The 23,001-nt window shown below is 32.4% G+C and overlaps 2 protein-coding genes across 2 annotated transcripts; both read left to right on the top strand.

Moving 5' to 3' along the window:
* Positions 1 to 2,518: 2,518 nt before the first annotated feature.
* On the top strand, positions 2,519 to 7,949 carry LOTGIDRAFT_234481 (hypothetical protein; the record flags this gene model as incomplete). Its single annotated transcript, XM_009062481.1, has 3 exons — positions 2,519 to 2,537; positions 4,423 to 4,510; positions 5,788 to 7,949. 3 exons carry the CDS (start codon positions 2,519 to 2,521, stop codon positions 7,559 to 7,561), a joined length of 1,881 nt encoding a protein of 626 aa, XP_009060729.1. The 3' UTR covers positions 7,562 to 7,949.
* Positions 7,950 to 9,808: 1,859 nt separating this feature from the next.
* LOTGIDRAFT_125833 (hypothetical protein) lies at positions 9,809 to 22,944 on the top strand (the record flags this gene model as incomplete). The annotated part of the gene is made up of 9 exons (XM_009062480.1): positions 9,809 to 10,169; positions 11,547 to 11,692; positions 12,493 to 12,675; positions 12,946 to 13,104; positions 17,719 to 17,917; positions 18,639 to 18,791; positions 19,471 to 19,592; positions 20,714 to 20,873; positions 22,772 to 22,944. The coding sequence occupies 9 exons, from the start codon at positions 9,809 to 9,811 to the stop codon at positions 22,942 to 22,944; spliced, it is 1,656 nt and encodes a 551-aa protein (XP_009060728.1).
* Between the last annotated feature and the right edge of the window lie 57 nt (positions 22,945 to 23,001).

Below are 23,001 nucleotides of genomic sequence, written 5' to 3'. Positions count from 1 at the left end.
GACAGAAATGACAATGGTTCAAGATTGTGAATTCTTAAGAAAGTTTGCGTGAAACAAGATTCGAATATATATATGACGAATGTTCAAAAAGTTATCATGAACAAGCTTCTTGAAATTAGCAGCGAAGGCCAAAGACCATTTAACTCCATAAATTAAGAGCTTCCAATACTATTTCTTTATTGTTAATACTATGTGTAAATGATTTGATACAATTATAATGATTGTATTTATTTATTATCATTTGGGAACATTTATAATGATTTGGGAACATCTATAATCATTTGGGAACATTTATAATGATTTGGGATCATTTATAATGATTTGAGTTTTGGGTCATTTATAATGATTCAGGATCAATTTAGGACGATTCGTGAATATTTATAATGATTTGGGATCATTTGTAATAATTTGAGATCATTTATAATGATTATGGATGCTGTGGTAGCTTTACATCTCTGATCTGCATACTTTTCCTTGTTTCATCTTTTTTTTTGTAGAAGTATAAGCGTAATGTGATACAATAATAAAAACAATGATTTTATAATAAATAAAAACTTCAAATGGAAAAACAATTGTTGAAGTTCTTCAAATTTTCAAATTCTGTGTGTGATATTGAGCAGCATTGACGGTATGCTTACTCTCATTTGCATTATGAAATACTTGTCAAGAGGAGGGGGGCCGGGTGGTGGGAACAAGCCACTATTCCCCTATATTCACTGATAAGATAATAAGAAAATGGTAGATGAGGGCCTAGCTTGGCCAGTCCCCGTAAAAACGACATTGGCTTCAATCGTAACAAAGGATAATTGGATCATGCTCTTGTAGAACCCTTTGCTCACCTATTACACCATCCCATACTATAAAAGCCGAATTGCACTGAAATATAAACCGGTGACCTATCTGTATTATATATTCCATAGGGCGTAACAACTTTTATGAATATAACTATACTAATATTCATAAATAAATTGCTGTTATTCATTCGTGTTTCGTTCACTCGATTTCGGCATAGGTTGAGATAATACGTAATTTTCAGGCTAGCATTTCTTTACAATGTTATTGCCAGAGCCCTTGGCAGGAAGACTGTTAACATATAAGCCATATTAGATCTATACCCCTAAATTTTGCTGTCCTGGATGAGCCCTCATCACGGCTCACAACCTTCAATACGCACTATGGACGATATCGATTTCTACGTTTACCTTTTGGCTTGAATGTTTCACAAGATATTTTGCAGGCTAGACTGGACGAAATATTGGAGAAATGCCCAGGATGTATTGGTATAGCTGATGATATTAGTGTCTTTGGTAAGAATGTTGATGAACATAATGAACGGTTGCAGGAAACTCAACTCCCAAAACCCCATCAGAAGCACTTTCAAGAACTCGTAGTGGACGTATTGTCAAACCACCCACGAAGCTTGCCTTATAAATAGGCCTATGTACATGTGTTAATATAATGTCTTTATATTAAGTAATTACAAAAAAGGGGTGGGGGTGACATTGACTAGAAATATTGCTAAATTTAACATATGTAAATATGTTCTATGATCAGCCAAGCTTTTCATTTTTACTGTTTGTTTGTAACGTTCTTAATAGTCCAGCGAGCACAATATTCATAGGGAGTAAATCTTTAATTAAACGGTCCCACTTCAACTCTCGTCACCGACTTGGCAGGTCATCCCATCTTTATGTTTACTATGTATGATTTATGATAATAAACCAACTCTGTCATGAATACACATCAATAGTACTCATTGTCCAAGCAGCTATCTTAACAATATATATATATAGATAAATAAGACAATTTTATGGATAGATACTTCTAGAATATGTATTACTTCAACGTTTCAATGTGGTTCTCGCTCCGTCATCAGGAATATAATATTATATATATATATATTAAGGATATTACGCCATATGGTATACATAGAAACTGTATGAAGAGACTCTTTAAGGGGGTAATCGGAAACGGTCTCTTCAAAAATTTGGACAGAATAAACACCAAAATTATTTTGTTTTGAAGGCCATTTTTGATCTTTAGACTGATGTAATTAATAAACAATTAAATTAATCTTTTGAGATCAGCAAATTGCCAGTAAACTATAATCCCTTTTAATGGCACCTGTATGTGGAACCATGTCATGTTTATCTTATAATTGAGATAATGAGAATGTTATGAAGTTTACATACATGGTCGCTGGTTGCGTAATGAAGGTGGTCGTTAATTTTTGAAAAGGTGGAGGTGGGACTCTATTGTGGTCGCTAAATGTAGGTGGTTACTTAGTAAAGGTCAACGTGAACATAAACGGGAAACCGCGTGGTATTGGGTCATGAAATCAAGGAGGAGAGGAAAGTCAACAAATTCATCATGTCATAATATGTAACAAAGGGAAAAATCTGTAGGCGTCTCAGGAAATTAGATATCTGCTTATTTATCTGTTTGACTTTGCATAACAGCATGCAAAACATTTCAATGTGCATTGGAGTGCAATTTATGAAAACTTTTGTGACTTAATATGATCAGGTTCCATGAGAGTAAGTTTCAACTAGAGGAGACCTCTGCATTAGCTAACAAAGTATAATATTACAGTAGTGAGCAACCAATGATATAACACTTATTTTGTGGTTAACAAAGAAAAACTAGAACTGCGAACAGCTCCAAGGGTGGCACGAAACCTTGTCCGTGGCTTTTGGATCTTTTTGGAACTTCTAGCTTGTAGCTTTCAACACTACCATAAGTCTACCATTAATGAACAATAATATCACCTCAAAATTCTCAATTTGTAACGAAAATAGAGAAAAAAAAGTTAGTTGACTTCAAGCCATAGTCCACTTGCAACTTCCAGACACTTTTTGTTTGTGTCTGGAAATAAACTTGAATAATGTGACTTTTTATATATTTATACCGTCTTATTGCGATTGCTTTCAATGTTTTCTGTTAGAAATAATTCAGGTGAAGAGTTTAATAATAAACATAGGTTTTTATTCATTATAGACCCCAATATCATCTCGGTTTGCCTAACGTCTGTCTTATTACTTTGAATTGGTTCTTTTATCCCCACATATGAAATTATTGCTATTGTTTTAAGGATGATGTTATTATTAAATGTGCTAGCTCTTTATTAGTCGAACAAAATTCATAATGGCATAGATTCAGCCTAGGAAAATGTTAAACAAATATCTTTATGAGATTAAAAGCACAAATAAGGAAGTAGGTTACATAACATATTGATAATACCCTCTGTTTTAAAACCTGTGTGCGTTGAACCATGACTAATGTGAAAAGTGAGGCTCAAATCTACTGTTTTATTACCAGACCTCCTGTCAATCATCTTAAACCCTATAAAGTGCCAAACCTATAAATTAACAAAATATTGGATTCTCTTTAAATTTTGCACAATGATTTAAGATATTGTTTTAAGCCACTCATTCCACATATCATTTAAAAGAGAATAAAGAGTGTATTCTGATTATGAAAACCACATCGATGTGAATTTCAGTCGTAAAAAAATTCAATATTTAAAAACAATTTTTCATATCGTTTGAAAGAGAACCAATCGTAGATTTAGAATGAAAAAAATCAAATCACTATGTTTATTAGAGAATGTGGTATTGCAGAAATGTCAATATTCTGATGACAAAAAAAACAACTGAAAATGAAAAATAAATACAACATTCTGTTCTAAACAAGGAAATCGTAAAAAATGACGAGAAAATGCGTAACTCTCAGGTAACAGCGCATGCGTGGCCACCTGATGTGATTTTGAGAAATCGGAAGTTTTCACTCCCGAACCGGTAGTAATTAAATAATGTGTGATGTATTGGTTGTCTCCCAGTATTTTTTTCATCTGCCCAAAACTAAGCACTACAGACTCCCAACACATTTTGCACAAAATGCGATATGCCACTTCCAGTTTAGCAAAAAAATGCAGTTTTTCAGAGACGTTCTCCAAAAAATAGGGGAAAAAAAAATAAGTAAAAGTACGAAAACAAAGCTTGACAAATTACGATTTGTATACACATATATAACGTACTTATAAAATTGCCATGCGAGACTATTTTTTCCGTTTTACTAAGTGTAAATGATCCTTGTATCCTGTTAGCGATGACATATAAGACTGTATTGCCCAGTATTATCTGTCTTCTAGTGCAGATAATAGAACACATATTATTCAGGTATGTCTTACGTACTGACGTTTATACATTTCTGGTTGTTATTTAAATCATTCCAAATACTACAGATATTATTTTTGTCAAATCTGATTTTAAGAATAATTACTTTTTCAGTAAATCAATATTACCCTTCAATTTTAAAACAATCATGTGTCATAGTAATTTTTTTTTTATTCAAAAAATTAAACTTTTCTATCTGTATATTTCAAGTTACCAAGATTCTTTCAGGCGTTATAATTCATTGTAGGTTTTCTAGAACTAGCAGGGATACAGTCATCCAGTGCTATGTTCCAAGCAACCCAACAACATGCTGGCTTAAAACAGGCAACATCTGAGTAAGTTACATTTTCTTCAATTGAATATTTGGAAATAATATGAAATAGAGTGTTACTTTTCTGCATCGGTTAATGATTAAGAAGAAGGACGTCGGATAGTGGCATCAGCCTGCTTTTCCCTATTTCCAAATATTGAGAGAACTTTATAGGTGCATTATGCAAAATTTTCTATATTAAAAAATCGTAAATTATACAGGAATAATAATAATTTTAAAATATCTTATGTACATCTATGTATCTACATAATCAAACCGAGAAAGTGTCAAAAGGGTTAAGTAGAAATGCAGTGTACAAATTATTACAAATTATTAATGACTAGTTTTTACGGTGGCTCACATACGACATTTTCCACTTTTTATTTTGAATTATATGAAAATTATTGTTATTAATTCATAAATTAAAAGTGAAATATGCCGTATGTGAGCCACCGTAAGTTTTGGTGTTGGGCCTCATAAAGACTCAATATTTTAGTTGAAACCTTCAGAGTACGTTGGAGACATATTTCTCTACAATTAGGCTCTCCTAAATGGAAACTTTTCTTATATAGGAAGGCGACAATTACATCTAACGTGCATTTGGAAGTGAAAGCAGAATAAATTTTTCATTTTACACAAATTTTCACAATTATTGACGTATTGGTCGCAGTATGGTTATAGGTTTAAACCAGTCCAGCTGGTCCATCCAATAATCTGTAATCTTCTATGTTTCGGTTTAATGTTAAGCATCGGCGAAACAGTCTTGATAGGCATAACTACCAAGTCTTCTATAGAGTGGTCGGGGAGATTGAAGTGATTCACAATAGGTCTCTTTTTGCCTAGTACGACCTCGTAACGATGCCCATTAAAATGCGTTTTCAACATATTAGACGACGCTTTATTTTACAAACTATTAGGTATATTAAATTTTGGTAGACGCAGAGAGTAGGTTACTCCTAAGGAAATATTTGATGATCTTTTTGTTTTGAAAATCATGAGAAATAGGTACATATCGCAAACACGCAGAACGGTATTGATCCATTCCAAAGTCATTGAAAAGGAGAGAGGGTTACTCTTTCTTTGAAAGTGCGTCGTTTTAAATGGCTTGAAACGTTTTGAGTTTTTTTTTTTTTTATCAAAAACAAGTTTACAGGCAGAAGCAAGATCGGTCTGTTTGGTACAAATTCAGTGAAATCTTAGAACTTTTATATGATTTTTAGGGGGTCACTCGCACGGGACTATTCAGATTCGTGAATACTATCTTAAATAATATATTTAAAGTATTCAAATTCTATTTTTCAGATATCGTGTTCGATACTCATTACGGGAACTTGAAGATTTGCCTAAGAAGAAGAACGACTTTCTCAAAGCCTGGAAACTTGTCAAAGATCTTCCACCTTCCAACCCCAATTCATTTTGGTCCATTGCATCTTATCATGGCATGCCGTTTAAAGACAGAATGGTAGAACCTAAAGATCTCCAAAGTCCTACTGAAGCCTGGAGTGGTTACTGTCAGCATTCGAATGTTCTGTTTCCAACATGGCATCGCTTTTATTGTCTACGGATGGAGCAAGCCTTACAGACTGTTCTACCGGATGGTGATGTTGCCCTACATTACTGGGACACCACATCTGAAGGAAGCAGGAAGGAAGGTCTTCCCCCTATACTAGTACAGCCAACAGTAACAATTGATGGTGATCCGAGTATACCTAATCCTTTACTTGACTTCAAATTTCCACGAGAGATAGAGGCAGATCCTGATAAATTTTACGTTAAACCTGAGGGTTATACGACAATGCGATATCCATTCTCGGGCATAGTTAACCCTGAAGAAGCTAAGGCGGTTTCTGAAGCCCATAATACCAAGATACGCGAGATGAATGTACAACCCACTGAGCTTCTTCAAGAGAACGTTATATACTTCATCAACAATGGAAGATATCCAGGGAAAGGATATAACAGCGTCTATTCTCAGTTCAAAGATTGTCTGGACACAGACGATTATAATAATTTCTCTAACACCACCTCGGTAGATCATGGTGATTCATGCTTAGAACAACCACATAATGACATACATTTATCAATTGGCGGTTTCACCAATCCAGAAAATCCTGGTGAATATTTTGGATTAATTCAGGGGTCCAATGGCGAAATGGGTGCCAATGAAGTTGCTGCTTTTGATCCGATATTTTTCTCTCATCACAGTAATATCGATCGTGTATTTTGGATCTGGCAGAGAAAATGGGATAAACAGCATGAGTTAACTATCAGGCCTGAAATACCCGAACCTGGTCACAACACCGGAACGTCAACAAAAGGTCAAGGACCAACACCAAATCAAACTCCTGATCAAGAATTAAACATGGATACGATTCTGTATCCGTTCCAAGACGAATATGGCGTTCCCAGAACCAGTAACGATTGTGTGGATATTGAAGGTCAACTTGGATATACCTACTCTAGAGGTTCATTAGAAGACGCCATTATACCATCCATTGCATCACGGCTATATACACGAGTCGTTGAGAAACTAGAAGAGATTGAAATCGAGCTGAGACAGAAGAGTCGTGTAACTTCAAATCAACCGCTGAGAGCTGTATTTGATTTGTCTAAACTTGTTGCTAAATATCCTCTATGGGGTAATTTTCTTCTTTTAAAACCATCAGATTCGAAGGTTATTCATTTTGCCGATAGAAAATGGAAGAGATTCTTCACTTTCAAGATTTCTAATTTAGATAAAGATGCTTATCCTGGCTCATTTCTTGTTAGAACATACGCGAAGAAGGCAGATAAGCTGATATTTTTAGGACATCGAGGTGTTCTCGACCGATGGGAAAGAAAGCTATGTTCTAATTGTCAAAATCGCAGATTTGCTTCATTGGGTTTCCGTTTAGCTGTAGACACTCCTGTCGATCCGAATCATATCGTGGCACACCTTGTGTCTAAAGATCCTCTGACAGGGACAGAAGTCGTAACTGACCTGGGTGTCAAATATGAACCTGAGGCTGCTCAATCAAAATCTCAAATTCAACCTACATTTCAAATAGCTATAAGATTTGATGAGGTCAAAGATTAAGATGTTTGTTATCACTTTGATAACTCAATTGTTTTTGCTTGTTCATGTAATCTTTTTATCTCATGCTTTTTTGTCTTATACTATAGACTATTATATTATAAGTTTTTTATTTCACGCTTATTTTTTTTAATACTTATGTGCTTTATTTTTTTATTTCATGACTTTACAAATATTAAAAGAGAACTTTTATTTCTATATTATTTAATGTATTGAACACCATTTTATCAGTGGTATTTCTGTATCCCTCTACAATTGATTATTGAGCACTATTTTAACAGTGGCATTTCTATATCGCACTACAATTGATGTATTGAGCACTATTTTAACAGTGAAAATATTTTATTATATAATCAATTTATATTATCTGAAATAAATAACACATGCTAAATCCGTTTGTTTAATTCATTACCAGAAGATTAGGTTTGAATGGTAAATACGTTATGATATGGAAATTTGAATTCTATTTGTCTGTACGAGCAACTCCTTACTGTGTTCTGTAGAAAAGGAACTAACAAACCAAACGCTTAAACCAAAGAATATATTACTTGCCTTGGGTTTGGTCAACTGACTGTATGAGGTAAATCATTTCCTTCTGAAACATGACCGTACTGCACTAGCACCTTGGCAAAGGGTAGGCTATTATCACTGGCCTAGCAACATTTCTCTCATTACTGACTGCATAGCGTCATTAGCCAAAACCTAGATAGAACAATAACGTCTCATTTGGCTCATAACTGCTTTATCGGCAATACATGTAGTCCCCTCATTACCCTAAAAGTGGATCCTTGAGTTTTAGAAGAGTGAGAATGTCCTGTCAAGCTAGAAACCACATCCAAAGTACTTATAGTGGTGCTCAAATACAATAAAAGAAGAAGAAAACACAAAGGAGGGAATGCTTAGCTTTCTATCAAGCGACAATTTCCAATTTTTCTACATGAAAATTCCATTTTCCTCAGTGTTTCTTCGAATTCATTAAAATCCCCGACCGAAAAAGAATACAATCTAATTCAACTTGGTTTTGACAATACAAGTATCTGTTTACATTTAGTCAATCTTCACAATGTCAAGCTATAACGAACTTCTTCTTACACCTTGAAATCAACAACCACCTTTCTTGTGTCACAGAAGTAAGTAAACGCAGCTATTTGATTTTCTGTCAAAGGCTCTGATTGGCTGTATTCGCTGGCGCACAATCCAATCAAATCATTGCAATATCAAAATGTTTGATTTCAGGTTAGTTTTTTTCCAGTTCGGATCGTTAGTAGGCTACTTGGTTTATTTATTTTATATCAGACTTTATTTACCAAAACATGTTTTAGGGTATCTATATATTTCAAGAACATCTACATTGAATATTGCAAAATAAATAAACCAAATACTAACGATCAGAACTACAAAACAAACCCGAAATCCAAACAACATTTTGCCGAAACACTTCTTAGCAGCTAATGAACATTTCACATGAAGAAGTATATCAACCATATATCAAGTTAATTAAAAATGGAAAAAAAGATGTTCCAAAACAACCATCGTTACCCTATAATCCATAATTTTAGAACTGGTATACACAAAATTCAAATTGATCGAGACTACTTAACCATTCCCGTTTGTATGACAATCAAGACTTCGATAACTCGATTGACCAGACATATATTTCGAGCGGGAGTTATGCAAGGCTGGAGCAATCGAATAACATGAAAAAGTGTGCAATTTGTCTTTTATAAAGTTAACAAGTTGTTGATGTTGTTTAAAACAGTTTGTTTTATCTCGTTATCTTCATTTACTAGGTCAGTATTAGATTGACAGAGCAACTTCGACCTAAAACCATGCTGCAAGTTTCAAAGTAGGGTATCGAGGTACATTTCGTCCACACGGGTATTTTCTAAGGCAAGTGGTCCGTGTATGTTCATGGGATCTTGCAGGTTATTTGAACAATTTTGATTCCACGTCAGATGTCTGGGGTTCATGTAATTCTAGCCAAACTTGTTCTGATTAGGACTTCACTATTGCAAATACATTCTAAGCCAAATAAATACATTCATGCTTTGTTTTTAGCACATTTATTAATTTATATATTGTCTATTTAGATTTGGGAGAAAGGTTATTAAAAGTAGGATAATCCCTTACCAGTCAAATTTACTAATTATATCTGAGGCAAGTCAAGTAAGAACCAAACAAAGGTATATAGTTAGTAATATTTGTAGTTTTCAATATAGACTGTATTCTGTGGACTCTAAAATTTCTAAAATGGGCTCTGATAAAAAATCGAAAGAAAAAGTAACCAAAAAGTCCTCAAAAGGTACAAAATCAGAAGATGTGCCTAAAGATTCAAAAGAGAAAAGTCCTGAAACAGATTTTTCGTCGAAGAAAAGAAAATTAGAAGAGGTGTCAACTACTGAAAAATCATCAGAAACATCACCAAGTAAAAAATTGAAGACTGATGGGGATTTTGTCAGTCGTATTGCAGCCAAACGAACCAATGTGTGTCAGTCAGTAACAGAGTTTAAATTCAATAAGAAACGTGTTCGAGTATTATCTCAAGCTAGCGATGCCCCAGATGAAAATGATGGAGTTGTATATTGGATGTCACGTGATCAAAGAGTACAAGGTAAATAAATTCCCTCAGTATGACACTTAGTGCATGGTATTTTACAATTTGATACATATCACACACAGTATAAAGGCTATGATAAGATACATACCTCAGTATAAAGGTTAATATACGATACATAGCCCAGTATAAAGGCTATGGTACGATACTTACCCCAGTATATAAAGGCTATGATATGATACATACCCCAGTATAAAGGCTATGATAAGATACATACCTCAGTATAAAGGTTAATATACGATACATACCCCAGTATAAAGGCTATGATATGATACATACCCCAGTATAAAGGCTATGATAAGATACATACCTCAGTATAAAGATTAATATACGATACATACTCCAGTATAAAGGCCATGATATGATACATACCCCAGTATAAAGGCTATGATACAATACATACCCCAGTATAAAGGCTATGATATGATACTTACCCCAGTATATAAAGGCTATGATACGATACATACCCCAGTATATAAAGGCTGATATACGATACATACCCCAGTATAAAGGCCATGATACGATACATACCACAGTATAAAGGCTATGATACGATACATACCCCAGTATAAAGGCTATGATACGATACATACCCCAGTATAAAGGCTATGATACGATACTTACCCCAGTATAAAGGCTATGATACAATACTTACTCCAGTATATAAAGGCTAATATACGATACATACCCCAGTATAAAGGCCATGATACGATACATACCTCAGTATAAAGGTTGATATATGATACATACCCCAGTATAAAGGCTATGATACGATACATACAGCAGTATAAAGGCTATGATACGATACTTACCCCAGTATAAAGGCTATGATACAATACTTACTCCAGTATATAAAGGCTATGATACGATACATACCCCAGTATTAAGGCTTCGATACTGTGTGTATAAATCAAATGTAGCACATTATCTTCAAGGCTTCAATAATTATAGCTATTAGTAATGTATAAAATAACAGAATACTTTATTTAGTAGTGTTTATTTTATAAATCTGTCAAAGAATTTGTGGATAGATTTAAAAATTGAGTTGCTGGAATAATAAGGAAAGCAGGGTAGGTCCTAGTAGGGTAGCTCAGTCGGTAGTGTGCTTGCCTGTTAACCTTAGAAATCCTTTACAGACAAGGTTGTATTTCAATATTTCACCCTGTTTGTCAAGTATCATATATGTAGGTCTGAGGGATTGACACAGAAAGGAACTTGACCATGTCAAGGACTGTAGACCGACACATTCAAGAGTTGAAATTAAAAAGCATGTCGGTGCTTACTTTCGTTCACGATGTAGGTGCTGTGGAGTTAGGCTATCATGCTCACATGTTCAATAAAAGTGTTTGATTAATGTTTGCTCTTGTGTTCCAGATAACTGGGCATTTTTATATGCTCAAAGATTAGCATTAAAGATGGAGGTTCCACTACATGTCTGTTTCTGCTTGGTTCCCAAATTTCTAGAGGCCACCATCCGCCATTTTGAATTCATGTTGAAAGGCTTGGAAGAAGTTGAAGAGGTAAAGTTTCTTTTTTGTCTGATGAACAGCAGATGACCAGGACGTTTTCATCACTACACTGTCTTAATGGTTACTCAAGTAGCATTTTGTAGCACCACATAAACATGAATAATGATATAATGTAGCCTTTTCTTTATTATTGGTTGGTACAACCTGTTAATTTTTATCTTAGATTCTGTTTTTAATCCTTAAAACTTTACTAAACTTTACTATGTTAATCAGAACTTTGAAATGAAAAGTTCCTACTTGGATCTAGACTCCTAAATATTGTTAATCTCATTTCACTTTTACACAACATACACTGTGTGTTATAACCAGGTGCTTTCAACCATGGGGTAATTATGAACTTTTTGAACGATTATAATTTAAGTTGTATTCAGTCAGGCTAAAATCTCTGACACGAAAAAGATGGCAGGGAAACTCTAAGATAAAATCAAATAATAGTAAAGATTTTTAGGGAGGTAATGCTATCGATCAAGGAAAGCGGTAATAGAATGAAAAAGATTGAAAACCCCTGTGTTATACAATCGGTGATTGTTCATTTGAATGATTATGTTGGTAGATTGGAGAAGAAAGAACAATAATACAGTTAAATATCATGTATCTAACTCGTATCCTTTGTTAAATGAGATTAAACAAGTTAAATGTATCTTGTATAATTTGTTATCCATCAAAACAAAACCCCTCACTATTCTGTCTTTCAAAGACGGTCAGATTTTAATCTTACAAGATTTTGTCAAAGCTTCAGATCATATGTAATATGTAAATTTGAAATTAGTAAAAAATGAATTTTTTTTCAGGAATGTCGAAACTTAGACATTTCATTCCATCTTCTGATTGGTTACGCTAAAGATGTATTGCCAGAGTTTGTGGGTAAGAATAAGATGGGAAGTGTGGTCACTGATTTCTCCCCGTTACGAACACCAATGTCCTGGGTAGAAGATGTTAAAAACAACCTATCTAAGGATGTACCATTCTGCCAGGTATTTACATATTTAGGAAATTTATAAGGTTCAACCTATGAGGCTGTTATTTGATGAAATTATGAAACAATTGGGAGCGCAAACCATTTTTCTTGGGGGGTGAGGGGGGATGCTGTCACTGATTCCACCTCAATTTGATACAAGTTAAGATTAATTGTGTTTATTATTAGAATTGTCTCTGTGTATGAACAATGTGATAAAATTTCTAAAAAGATGAAATATTTTTGGTTGCCAATATTGCTTATATTGTTTTTGAATATGACATTCAAGGTAGATGCCCATAATATAGTTCCCTGTTGGGAAGCTTCACCAAAATGTGAATACGGAGCTCGAACTATCAGAAATAAGATAAATAACCAGCTATCAACTTACCTGACAGAGTTCCCTCCCCTTGTTCAACATAAATATAAAGCTAAACATATAGCACAGGTTAGTTTTCACTCATTATGTATATCTCTCTCTGCTTTGTTTTATTATACTGACATCAACCTAGTCCTTTCACGTCTTTATTTTTGTCACACTGTCCCCCCAATACTCCAGATCAATTTGAATATCAAACGACCAAAACTTTATGTAATATAGAAATAAAAAGGAAGTTTGAAGAGTTATTGTTGGCTTGCTATGTTGTAATGACAATATGATGTTCAATTTGACCTGTAACCTCAGATTAGTAGAAACTAAAAGGAAATTCAATTAAGTTTTAAATGATGGCATGCCCTCCTCTTCAATGAAACTCCATTTCCAGCTGGAAACCACGAAGGTTAAGTGAGCTATACGCTTGCTCGCTAACCCGAAGGTCCAGGGTTCAATCCCAGCATAGGTCGATATAATACCTTTGGAATTTTTTAAACCAGTTTCTCTCGGTGAAGTAGGTTGGAGAGGCCGACATGGCACCTAGTCATTTGTTTGGGGCACCCTGTGCTACAGATTGTGGATGTTTAAAGGTCCCATGACTTTAAGAGCAGGCTAATGCCACTTTCCTGGTAAAATTTCCTTCATTGCACACTGCATGGTCTTCATTGCCCGTCTTCATTAGCCCAAAAAGTAGGAATAAAACTCTCCCAATGAAGATTTTATTTGATAGCATGTTCTTGATAATAAGAGTTATTTATAAAAATGTCAAATATTTCAATGATTTATTATATATAACACAAACATAGTAATTAACATTTAATTTCAAAATTAGCAAGATTAGCATGCTTTCAAATATTGTTCATCAAACTTAGTGGAATTGTCCATGGAGAAATATTCTTGGGGTTATAAATAAAACTAAGACTAAGATGAAATTTGTAAAAATAGGAAGCCATGAATTTTCATATTATCATATTACTTTACATGTATATCCAAATTTCTAAAACTCACAAATACTGAGGTTTTGTGTGCTTTAGAAGAACAGACGTAATGTAATGTGATGTTTTAAATTTGTGGTATGAAAATTCATGAGATTAAAATACATAGATAACTATTTTTACAAAGTATAACTTAGTCTTTGTTTTATTTCTACAGGTAATTGTAAGTTTATTTTTTTCTAAGTATCAAAACTGAATTATCTCCTTAATTTTTCAATACCTTTCAAGATGATGCAGTTCACCATTTTTTGTTTTTGACATATAATTTACGATTGGCTGAGATATGAAATCCACGATCGACTAAAATTTCAAAGTAATTCATAAACATTCTAGACGTAATCAAAGATATCATTATTTTAAAAAAAATCCCCACAACAATAAGGCAAAATATTATTGGAATATAGATAAAAGGGTAATTCGAACTAACAATTTGCTGACAGAACTTTATTTAGATGAAATTTCTCTGATCTGTTTTATATTGAGCTGAACAACAAACTGATTGTTTAATGTTATAAAGCCAGAGTCTTTACCAGCAAATTTATACCAGTCGATGGCTTTTTTCCAGGCCCAATTTGAACATCCCCTAGCTAATTTATGGTTACTACAGGATGTTGTTAAAGTTTTACTGTCATTAATATTTAACAAACTGAGTTGACCATCAATAATACAAAATTCCAGTCCAGGATTATCAGCATTTAATAATTCAATACTAATACATAAGTGAGAAGCAAAAGTAAAAGAAGATTGATTCGTTGTAGATTTCCATGCTGAACAACTCCATATTATACCATTACTAAACCACTTATCTTTACTGTAATACTTTTTGTCTGTGGCTATCTTATCCATATCAAATGTAAAACAATTTGGTTTATTTAAGTAATATTGTTTGTTAACTGTTAAACCTAACATATCTATCTTAACGTTAAAATCATGTTCTTTCCAGGCCATATACTTGTAAAAGACTGGTGTATCATCTTTCATACCATCACACAGTTTTTCCAGTTCTTTTATTTTGGGAAGTGTAGATAAGATTTGTACGCAGCTGTCTTCGGTTGAAGATGGAAGATTTGACTCTAGATCCAGTTTAACATTTTTCATTTGTTCCAAGATATTCTCTCGAGCACCATTCAATTTATCTTCTGATTCTTCAAATGTATTTCTGATTTCTATCATAGTTGTCTGACTGCTAGTTTGTATATCTGCTATAATTTTCTCTGTTTGTTTGGTAATTCTTCGACAGGCATCTTCAGTATAACTCTGAAGTTTCCTACTGGCTTCTACCAATTTTGTATGAGTTTCTTCTAGCTCTTTGATTTTATTCTGAATTAACTTCTCTGAAGATGAAACAAATTCTTTGGCTTTCTCCTTGGAAGTTTCACATTCGACATCTAAATATTCATGGCCCTGGTGGTGTTTCACAAAACATTTATGACATATCAGACTGTGGCAGCTTACACAATAGTAGTCAACTGGTTTCTCATGATAGGGACAATGGTGTTGAGCTGGTAAAACTGGTTGGAGTGCGACATTTGTTTCTAGTGGCGTGGAGGTACCAGCAATGTTTGTTGTAGATGGCAGAGTTGGTGTTATCTTGTCAACTTGTTGTGTTGTCTGCGCTATAAAATTAGTAGTAAACATCCTGGCACCACCTTCTGGAATCTTGACATCTTGTGCACAAATCGGACAGGTGAATTTGTCTGTTTTATCACCAATATATCTAATTATGCAGTCCAAGCAGAATGTATGACCACATTTCAAAACTTTAGGGATCTTAAAACTTTCACAACAGATAGAACATTCTGGTGTGGTACTGATAGAAGCTGTAGCCATTTTATTTTCCTTGCTTGGTAGCAAAACTCTGTCAAGATTAGGTTGGATGGTCTTTATATTGTTAACTAACTTGCAGCTTAAATATTCACTCCTTGGCTGTTTTTTCCGTTAGAAAGCCCTTCTCAGTGACAATTCAAATTCAGTTTTATATCCAATTTGAAACACAGTTTAGATGTCCTGGTTGAAATAAACATTCAGGTATAAAACGTATTATATTCGATGGATTTTGTTGATAAGAACACATTCATAGAAACCTTGTTATCAGATGTGTTGAAATCAAACAGTCAAACAATGTATGAGGTCTTTCTAAGAATTAGCTGCATTTTCCTCATATTGAACTTGTTTCAGTTTCTAGGATATCTAACTGTAATTCTTAGAAATGGCTGGCTGGTTACATCCAGTTTAAAATGGAGGTCAGACTGTAATAGGCCTATATACAGATATTCTATAGCTTGACCTACTTACACTTTATTCAATATAACTCTAGCTTAAGTTGTGTATATTGTATAGTATGGTATAGGACCATAACTACATCAAGGCACATGTTAAATTTAAAAAAAAAAACGAAAATAAACGTTTTTTTAAATTGATTTGCCAAAAATATAGAAATAAGAAGATTTAAAAGTGCATTTTTTGCAGCATGTGTTCTCATACTTACATTTAGTGATTTACCAAATTACTTACGAAACTTACTAATTTAAAAAAGGTACAAAATTCAACCGTAAATCCCAAACTTTATCATTATAAAGAGACTAGAGCTTGACTTGAATGTACAAATTATATAGTTTAGGGTTTCTAAAGAGGTTTTTGCACCATGTGCACTCATAATTACATTTAAGAATTTCTTTTTAAAACTACGAATTTCAACAAGAGAAACTGTAAATGCCAGACTTTATCCTGCCAAGGATGGGAAGTCTTGGTGTCAGAGACTAGAGCTTGACTTGAATGTGCATACAGTCTAGTTAAATAAGAGATTCTAAATTGATTTTTGCATCATTTACCAAATTATTAACAAAAACTGCAAATTTCAACCAGATAAAAATTCAAGCAACACAAATTTCAAAATTGGTGGTTATAGACTAATTTTTCCAGGAGAATATTTCACAAACCACTTTCAGATAAATATTTTGTGAACCTCAAATTCAAATTGAGATGGGGATGATATTGCCATTCATCCAGTGACATCATATATCACTTGTAATCCAAAATGCATATCAAAAAGTCTAGATTTGAACGAAAACTGGTAGAAGTGGTTCCAGTCAGGAGAATATTACATATCATATCTAAATTTATGTCAAAGTGGGCACAGGAGTCTTTAACTTCAGTTGATTTTAACTTACCAGCTATCTGATTGGTCAATCACTAAAAGTTATTTTAAATTCAGTTTATTATTTAATCAGATTACTATATTTCTTCAAATCTTGATTTTATCTTGGTGAAGTTATGGGAACAAGACCCCAGCCAGGGTGTAATATTTGTTCTTCCAATGAAATGATAATATCATAACTTACTATACAATGTACCCAGAGGCCTGTTCCACAAAATATTTACTGAATTACAGACACGATTTTAATAAATCAAGTAATGTGATTGGCTTATAAAGCTGAAATTATAATTGGTTTTAGTTATTGACCAATTGGATTACTAGAATACTAAAATCACTCTAAATTAAGTTTTTGTGAAACAGGCTCTTGATTAAAATGAAATGACTGTTATATTTTAAAATAATTGAGCTAAATTTGATGGTATACTACTCCTGAGTTTTATTGTACATAATGTTTCAACAATTAACATTGTATTGTATTATATTACAATGTGGATATCTACCCCTAAATGTGCTTTTAGGATTGTTATGTATTTGTAGAAAGTAGATTGGAAGGCAGCTATTGAGAGTTTGGAAGTAGACAGAACAGTCACTCTACCAGATTGGTGTAAACCGGGGACCAACGGAGGACTGGAAACTCTGGAATCTTTCCTGAAAGACAGAATTAAATATTTCAACTCTGAACGCAATAAACCAGATAAAGAAGTTCTCAGTAATCTTTCACCATGGTTCCATTTTGGTAAGATAATATGTTTCTCAATCTCATGATAGGCACTACTTTAAGGAATACTACCCCTGCACAGAATACACATAAAATTTAGCTTCTCAAACTTGGCCAATTAGAAATCCTCAATGGACTAACCTGGTGTCTTCAATGGACTAACCTGGTGTCCTCTATGGACTAACCTGGTGTCTTCAATGGACTAACCTGGTGTCTTCAATGGACTAACCTGGTGTCCTCTATGGACTAACCTGGTGTCATTAATAAACAGAATCCCTGTATAATCCATATAATATCTTAAAGCTTATAATTATTTTTCGATAATTATGTCCTGAAGTTTACTAGATAATTACTCAGTTGAAATATGCAATTTTTAAATTATCAGATTCAAGAGAGAATCAGTTATATAATTATGACACTGGGTGGGTCCATATAGATGAATCTATCTATACTCTTATTTATCCAGTACTTAGTTATTAGGGGAGTTAAAAGGTAACAGGCACAGGGTTCACAATTGTTAAGTCTAGTATGTTAAGATGGAAATTTGTAGTGCTTCTTACATAAGTATAATAATAATATTGCATAAGGAAATAGAATGAAAGAAATTATATTAGTAATGTCTGAAAATTAATCTATCATTGCAACTGGTCTTGTAAAGAATTACTACAGAATCAGAATTTTTTTTGTGTAAAAAACACTTGCATCTGTTTCTTTAATGAATATTGATTTTATAACACAGGTCAGGTGTCTGTACAGAGAAGTATTATCATGGTGAAAGAAGTAAAGAGTAAATATAAAGAAAGTGTGGAAGGATTTCTAGAAGAGGCGATAGTACGAAGAGAGCTAGCTGATAACTTCTGTTTTTATAATAAAAACTATGACAATATTGAAGGTAGACCAACTTAGAACTCTGATTTACAATCTGTTCTGTATATATAATATTTGAAATATCTGTAGGAATAAGAGGTACATAATAACAAAAAAGAGGCATATATTACAAATGACAAATTTTTAAACATAAGTAGAAATATCCTCATTTCAGAGAATAAAGTCATTTAGATAGTTTCAACTGTGTATTATTTTTTTTGTGAACTTAGAACTGATTTGAGACTTGCCTTAATTCAACAATAATTTTCGATCATCATTAACATTTAACATATTTTTAGACCATACCTGTACTATTTTTAGGCTGATATTCCAAAAATAAAGAAAAATCCAAAACAATTTTTGCTGTGCTTTGACAAAAGACTCTATGAACCAGTATCTGAGATTTGCATAACTTGGAGTTCACTCAGTCAGTAGTACAAAAGAATAAGGAACACTGAAATGAAAATAATAGGTGAAGCTGGAATTTACCATTTAAACCACAAAAAAATGAGTTCCAAAATGTTTCTTAAAACATAATAGACATTGATTTCTAAAGTAGAATTTCTCTACATTTCCATCTATAGGAGAGATCGGCCAAGATGTCATAGTGATGGTTAGAGTAACACATGATGAACAACTTGTAACAGTCATGCATGTGTTCTATTTTTAGCATATCATGGCTTAGCTGATTTCTTCTATTCTAGGTGCATATGAATGGGCTAGGAATACTCTGAAAGACCACTGGAATGATAAGCGTGAATATCTCTACACCAGACAACAATTAGCTGAATCATCTACTCACGATGATCTCTGGAACGCTGCTCAGGTTTGTGTATATCGATACTTTCAAAATAAGGGGTTCTGTTGAACAGATAGTGTTAGAAACATGACCGTTAGTCAGTCCAAGCACACATCCTTTCCTTCCTGTTCAGTAGACCCTATCTCAGCTGCAATCTGTTGAAAACATTACATCAGGTCAATGTATGGTTATGTCGAACAGATGGTTGTTGTTTGTGGTGTGAAATCCTGATGACTTTGAATAAGTCATCTTTCCTCATTATTCCACTCAAACCAGTTGTTAATGGGTCTGAATATTCTACAGATAAGCTTGGAAAGATAAATGCCAAGAGGTTTGGCGAAGGATCAACTGGTAAAAAGGATCCATTGTGAACATAAGTTATAATCCTTTTAAAGGATGGTTGTTTCTTTTCTTTTCTTTCTTTCTTATTTGTCTGAAGGAAAACAAGTAGTCTGTGGTCCATAATTCTACTCTTTAAAGATGGGTTCCCTTATATTCATTTATGAAAATGAAAATGCTAATACTTATATGAATAGAAAGTAGAGGTGTTCTTAATACTTGGAAAAATACCAGTTTTTCTGACATGCCCATAACTAATTCATAATTAGCTACATTAGAAGAGAATTACCAGCAGAATTCCAATGAGTGACCGATCAAGAAAGGTCAAAAAGTCTTTTGTTTATCTAGACTGTACATACATGGACATTTTATGACTGGTTAAAACTTTTAATTATATGCAATCAGAACATAATGATATGATTAAGAATACATGATAATTCATTATCACTAGAAACACCAATTAAAGAAGAAGTTTACTTAATTTGACACTAAAAAAATAAGGAAACCCATCTTTAAACTGTTTAGTTGAATTAAATATTAGCTGGTTTTCTGAAGATCAAACTATGTTCTGTTTGTTAAAATTCACAATTACAAGTACCACCCAGAAATGCCCCCTTGATGTTTTCATTTCAAACTGAAGTCAATTATCAGTCTTTTTTTTTTTTTAGATAACTCAAGTTACCTAATTTCAACCAATGGGTTTGTGTTAAAATTGATGACAATTTTGCTTTAGTAGTTGTAATATCTTGGTATTTTGATATAAAGTCACTGAATTTGAATATAATGAATCTGATATATGTTTATTTTAGTACCAGCTAGTAACAGAAGGTAAAATGCACGGGTTTCTAAGGATGTATTGGGCTAAGAAGATATTAGAATGGACAGAGAATCCAGAAGTAGCGTTAAAAGACAGTATATATTTGAATGATAAATATTCTATGGATGGTCGAGACCCTAATGGTTATGTTGGTAAGTAGACTTAAATACTAGTAAGAAACTCACAACTGTGATCGCTACGGAGTGAGAGCCCCTTTAGGAATGGATGTATATGAAGCTCGTAACACTATACTATTGGCAAACATTTCAAAGAGCTAATGTAATTTTGATATTTATATTGCTAAAATTTGATACGTAATATGTATAGTCTATATGATCTATTCTATTTGAAGATTGTATGTAGTCTATATAATATATTTATCTATTTGTAGGTTGTATGTAGTCTATATAATATATTTATCTATTTGTAGGTTGTATGTAGTCTATATAATATATTTATCTATTTGTAGGTTGTATGTAGTCTATATAATATATCTATCTATTTGAAGATTGTATGTAGTCTATATAATATATCTATCTATTTGAAGATTGTATGTAGTCTATATAATATATCTATCTATTTGAAGATTGTATGACGTAGTCTATATAATATATCTATCTATTTGAAGATTGTTTGTAGTCTATATAATATATTTATCTATTTGAAGATTGTATGTAGTCTATATAATATATCTATCTATTTGAAGATTGTATGACGTAGTCTATATAATATATCTATCTATTTGAAGATTGTATGTAGTCTATATAATATATTTATCTATTTGTAGGTTGTATGTAGTCTATATAATATATTTATCTATTTGAAGGTTGTATGTAGTCTATATAATATATCTATCTATTTGAAGATTGTATGTAGTCTATATAATATATCTATCTATTTGAAGATTGTATGTAGTCTATATAATATATTTATCTATTTGTAGGTTGTATGTAGTCTATATAATATATTTATCTATTTGTAGGTTGTATGTAGTCTATATAATATATTTATCTATTTGAAGATTGTATGTAGTCTATATAATATATTTATCTATTTGTAGGTTGTATGTAGTCTATATAATATATTTATCTATTTGAAGGTTGTATGTAGTCTATATAATATATTTATCTATTTGAAGATTGTATGTAGTCTATATAATATATTTATCTATTTGTAGGTTGTATGTAGTCTATATAATATATTTATCTATTTGAAGGTTGTATGTGGTTTATATAATATATTTATCTATTTGTAGGTTGTATGTGGTCTATATAATATATTTATCTATTTGTAGATTGTATGTGGTCTATGTAATATATCTATCTATTTGTAGGTTGTATGTGGTCTATATAATATATTTATCTATTTGTAGGTTGTATGTAGTCTATATAATATATTTATCTATTTGAAGGTTGTATGTAGTCTATATAATATATTTATCTATTTGAAGATTGTATGTAGTCTATATAATATATTTATCTATTTGTAGGTTGTATGTAGTCTATATAATATATTTATCTATTTGAAGGTTGTATGTGGTTTATATAATATATTTATCTATTTGTAGGTTGTATGTGGTCTATATTATATATTTATCTATTTGTAGATTGTATGTGGTCTATGTAATATATCTATCTATTTGTATGTGGTTTATATAATATATGTATGTATTTGTAGGTAGTATGTGGTCTATATAATATATTTATCTATTTGTAGGTTGTATGTGGTCTACATAATATATTTATCTATTTGTAGATTGTATGTGGTCTATATAATATATCTATCTATTTGTAGGTTGATATGTGGTCTATATAATATATCTATTTGTAGGTTGTATGTAGTCTATATCATATATTTATCTATTTGTATGTGGTTTATATAATATATGTATGTATTTGTAGGTAGTATGTGATCTATATAATATATGTATCTATTTGTAGGTTGTATGTGGTCTATATAATAAATTTATCTATTTGTAGGTTGTATGTAGTCTATATCATATATTTATCTATTTGTATGTGGTCTATATAATATATGTATGTATTTGTAGGTTGTATGTGGTCTATATGTGGAATACATGATCAAGGTTGGAAAGAAAGACCTATATTTGGTAAAATAAGATACATGAATTATCAAGGATGTAAGAGAAAATTTGATGTAGCTGCTTTTGTGAGAAAATATAAAGTGAAGAAGCCTTTGCCAAATATATTTAATAAAAAATGAGATTTAAATTTTTATCATGGATGCCAACTGATGTTACTGTAATGTCTTTGTTAAAGG

This window comes from Lottia gigantea (genome assembly GCF_000327385.1).
Source record: "Lottia gigantea unplaced genomic scaffold LOTGIsca_51, whole genome shotgun sequence".
Classification (NCBI taxonomy): Eukaryota; Metazoa; Mollusca; class Gastropoda; family Lottiidae; genus Lottia; species Lottia gigantea.
Note: the sequence above shows the minus strand (reverse complement) of the source record. Positions and strands in the feature narration are given on the sequence as shown.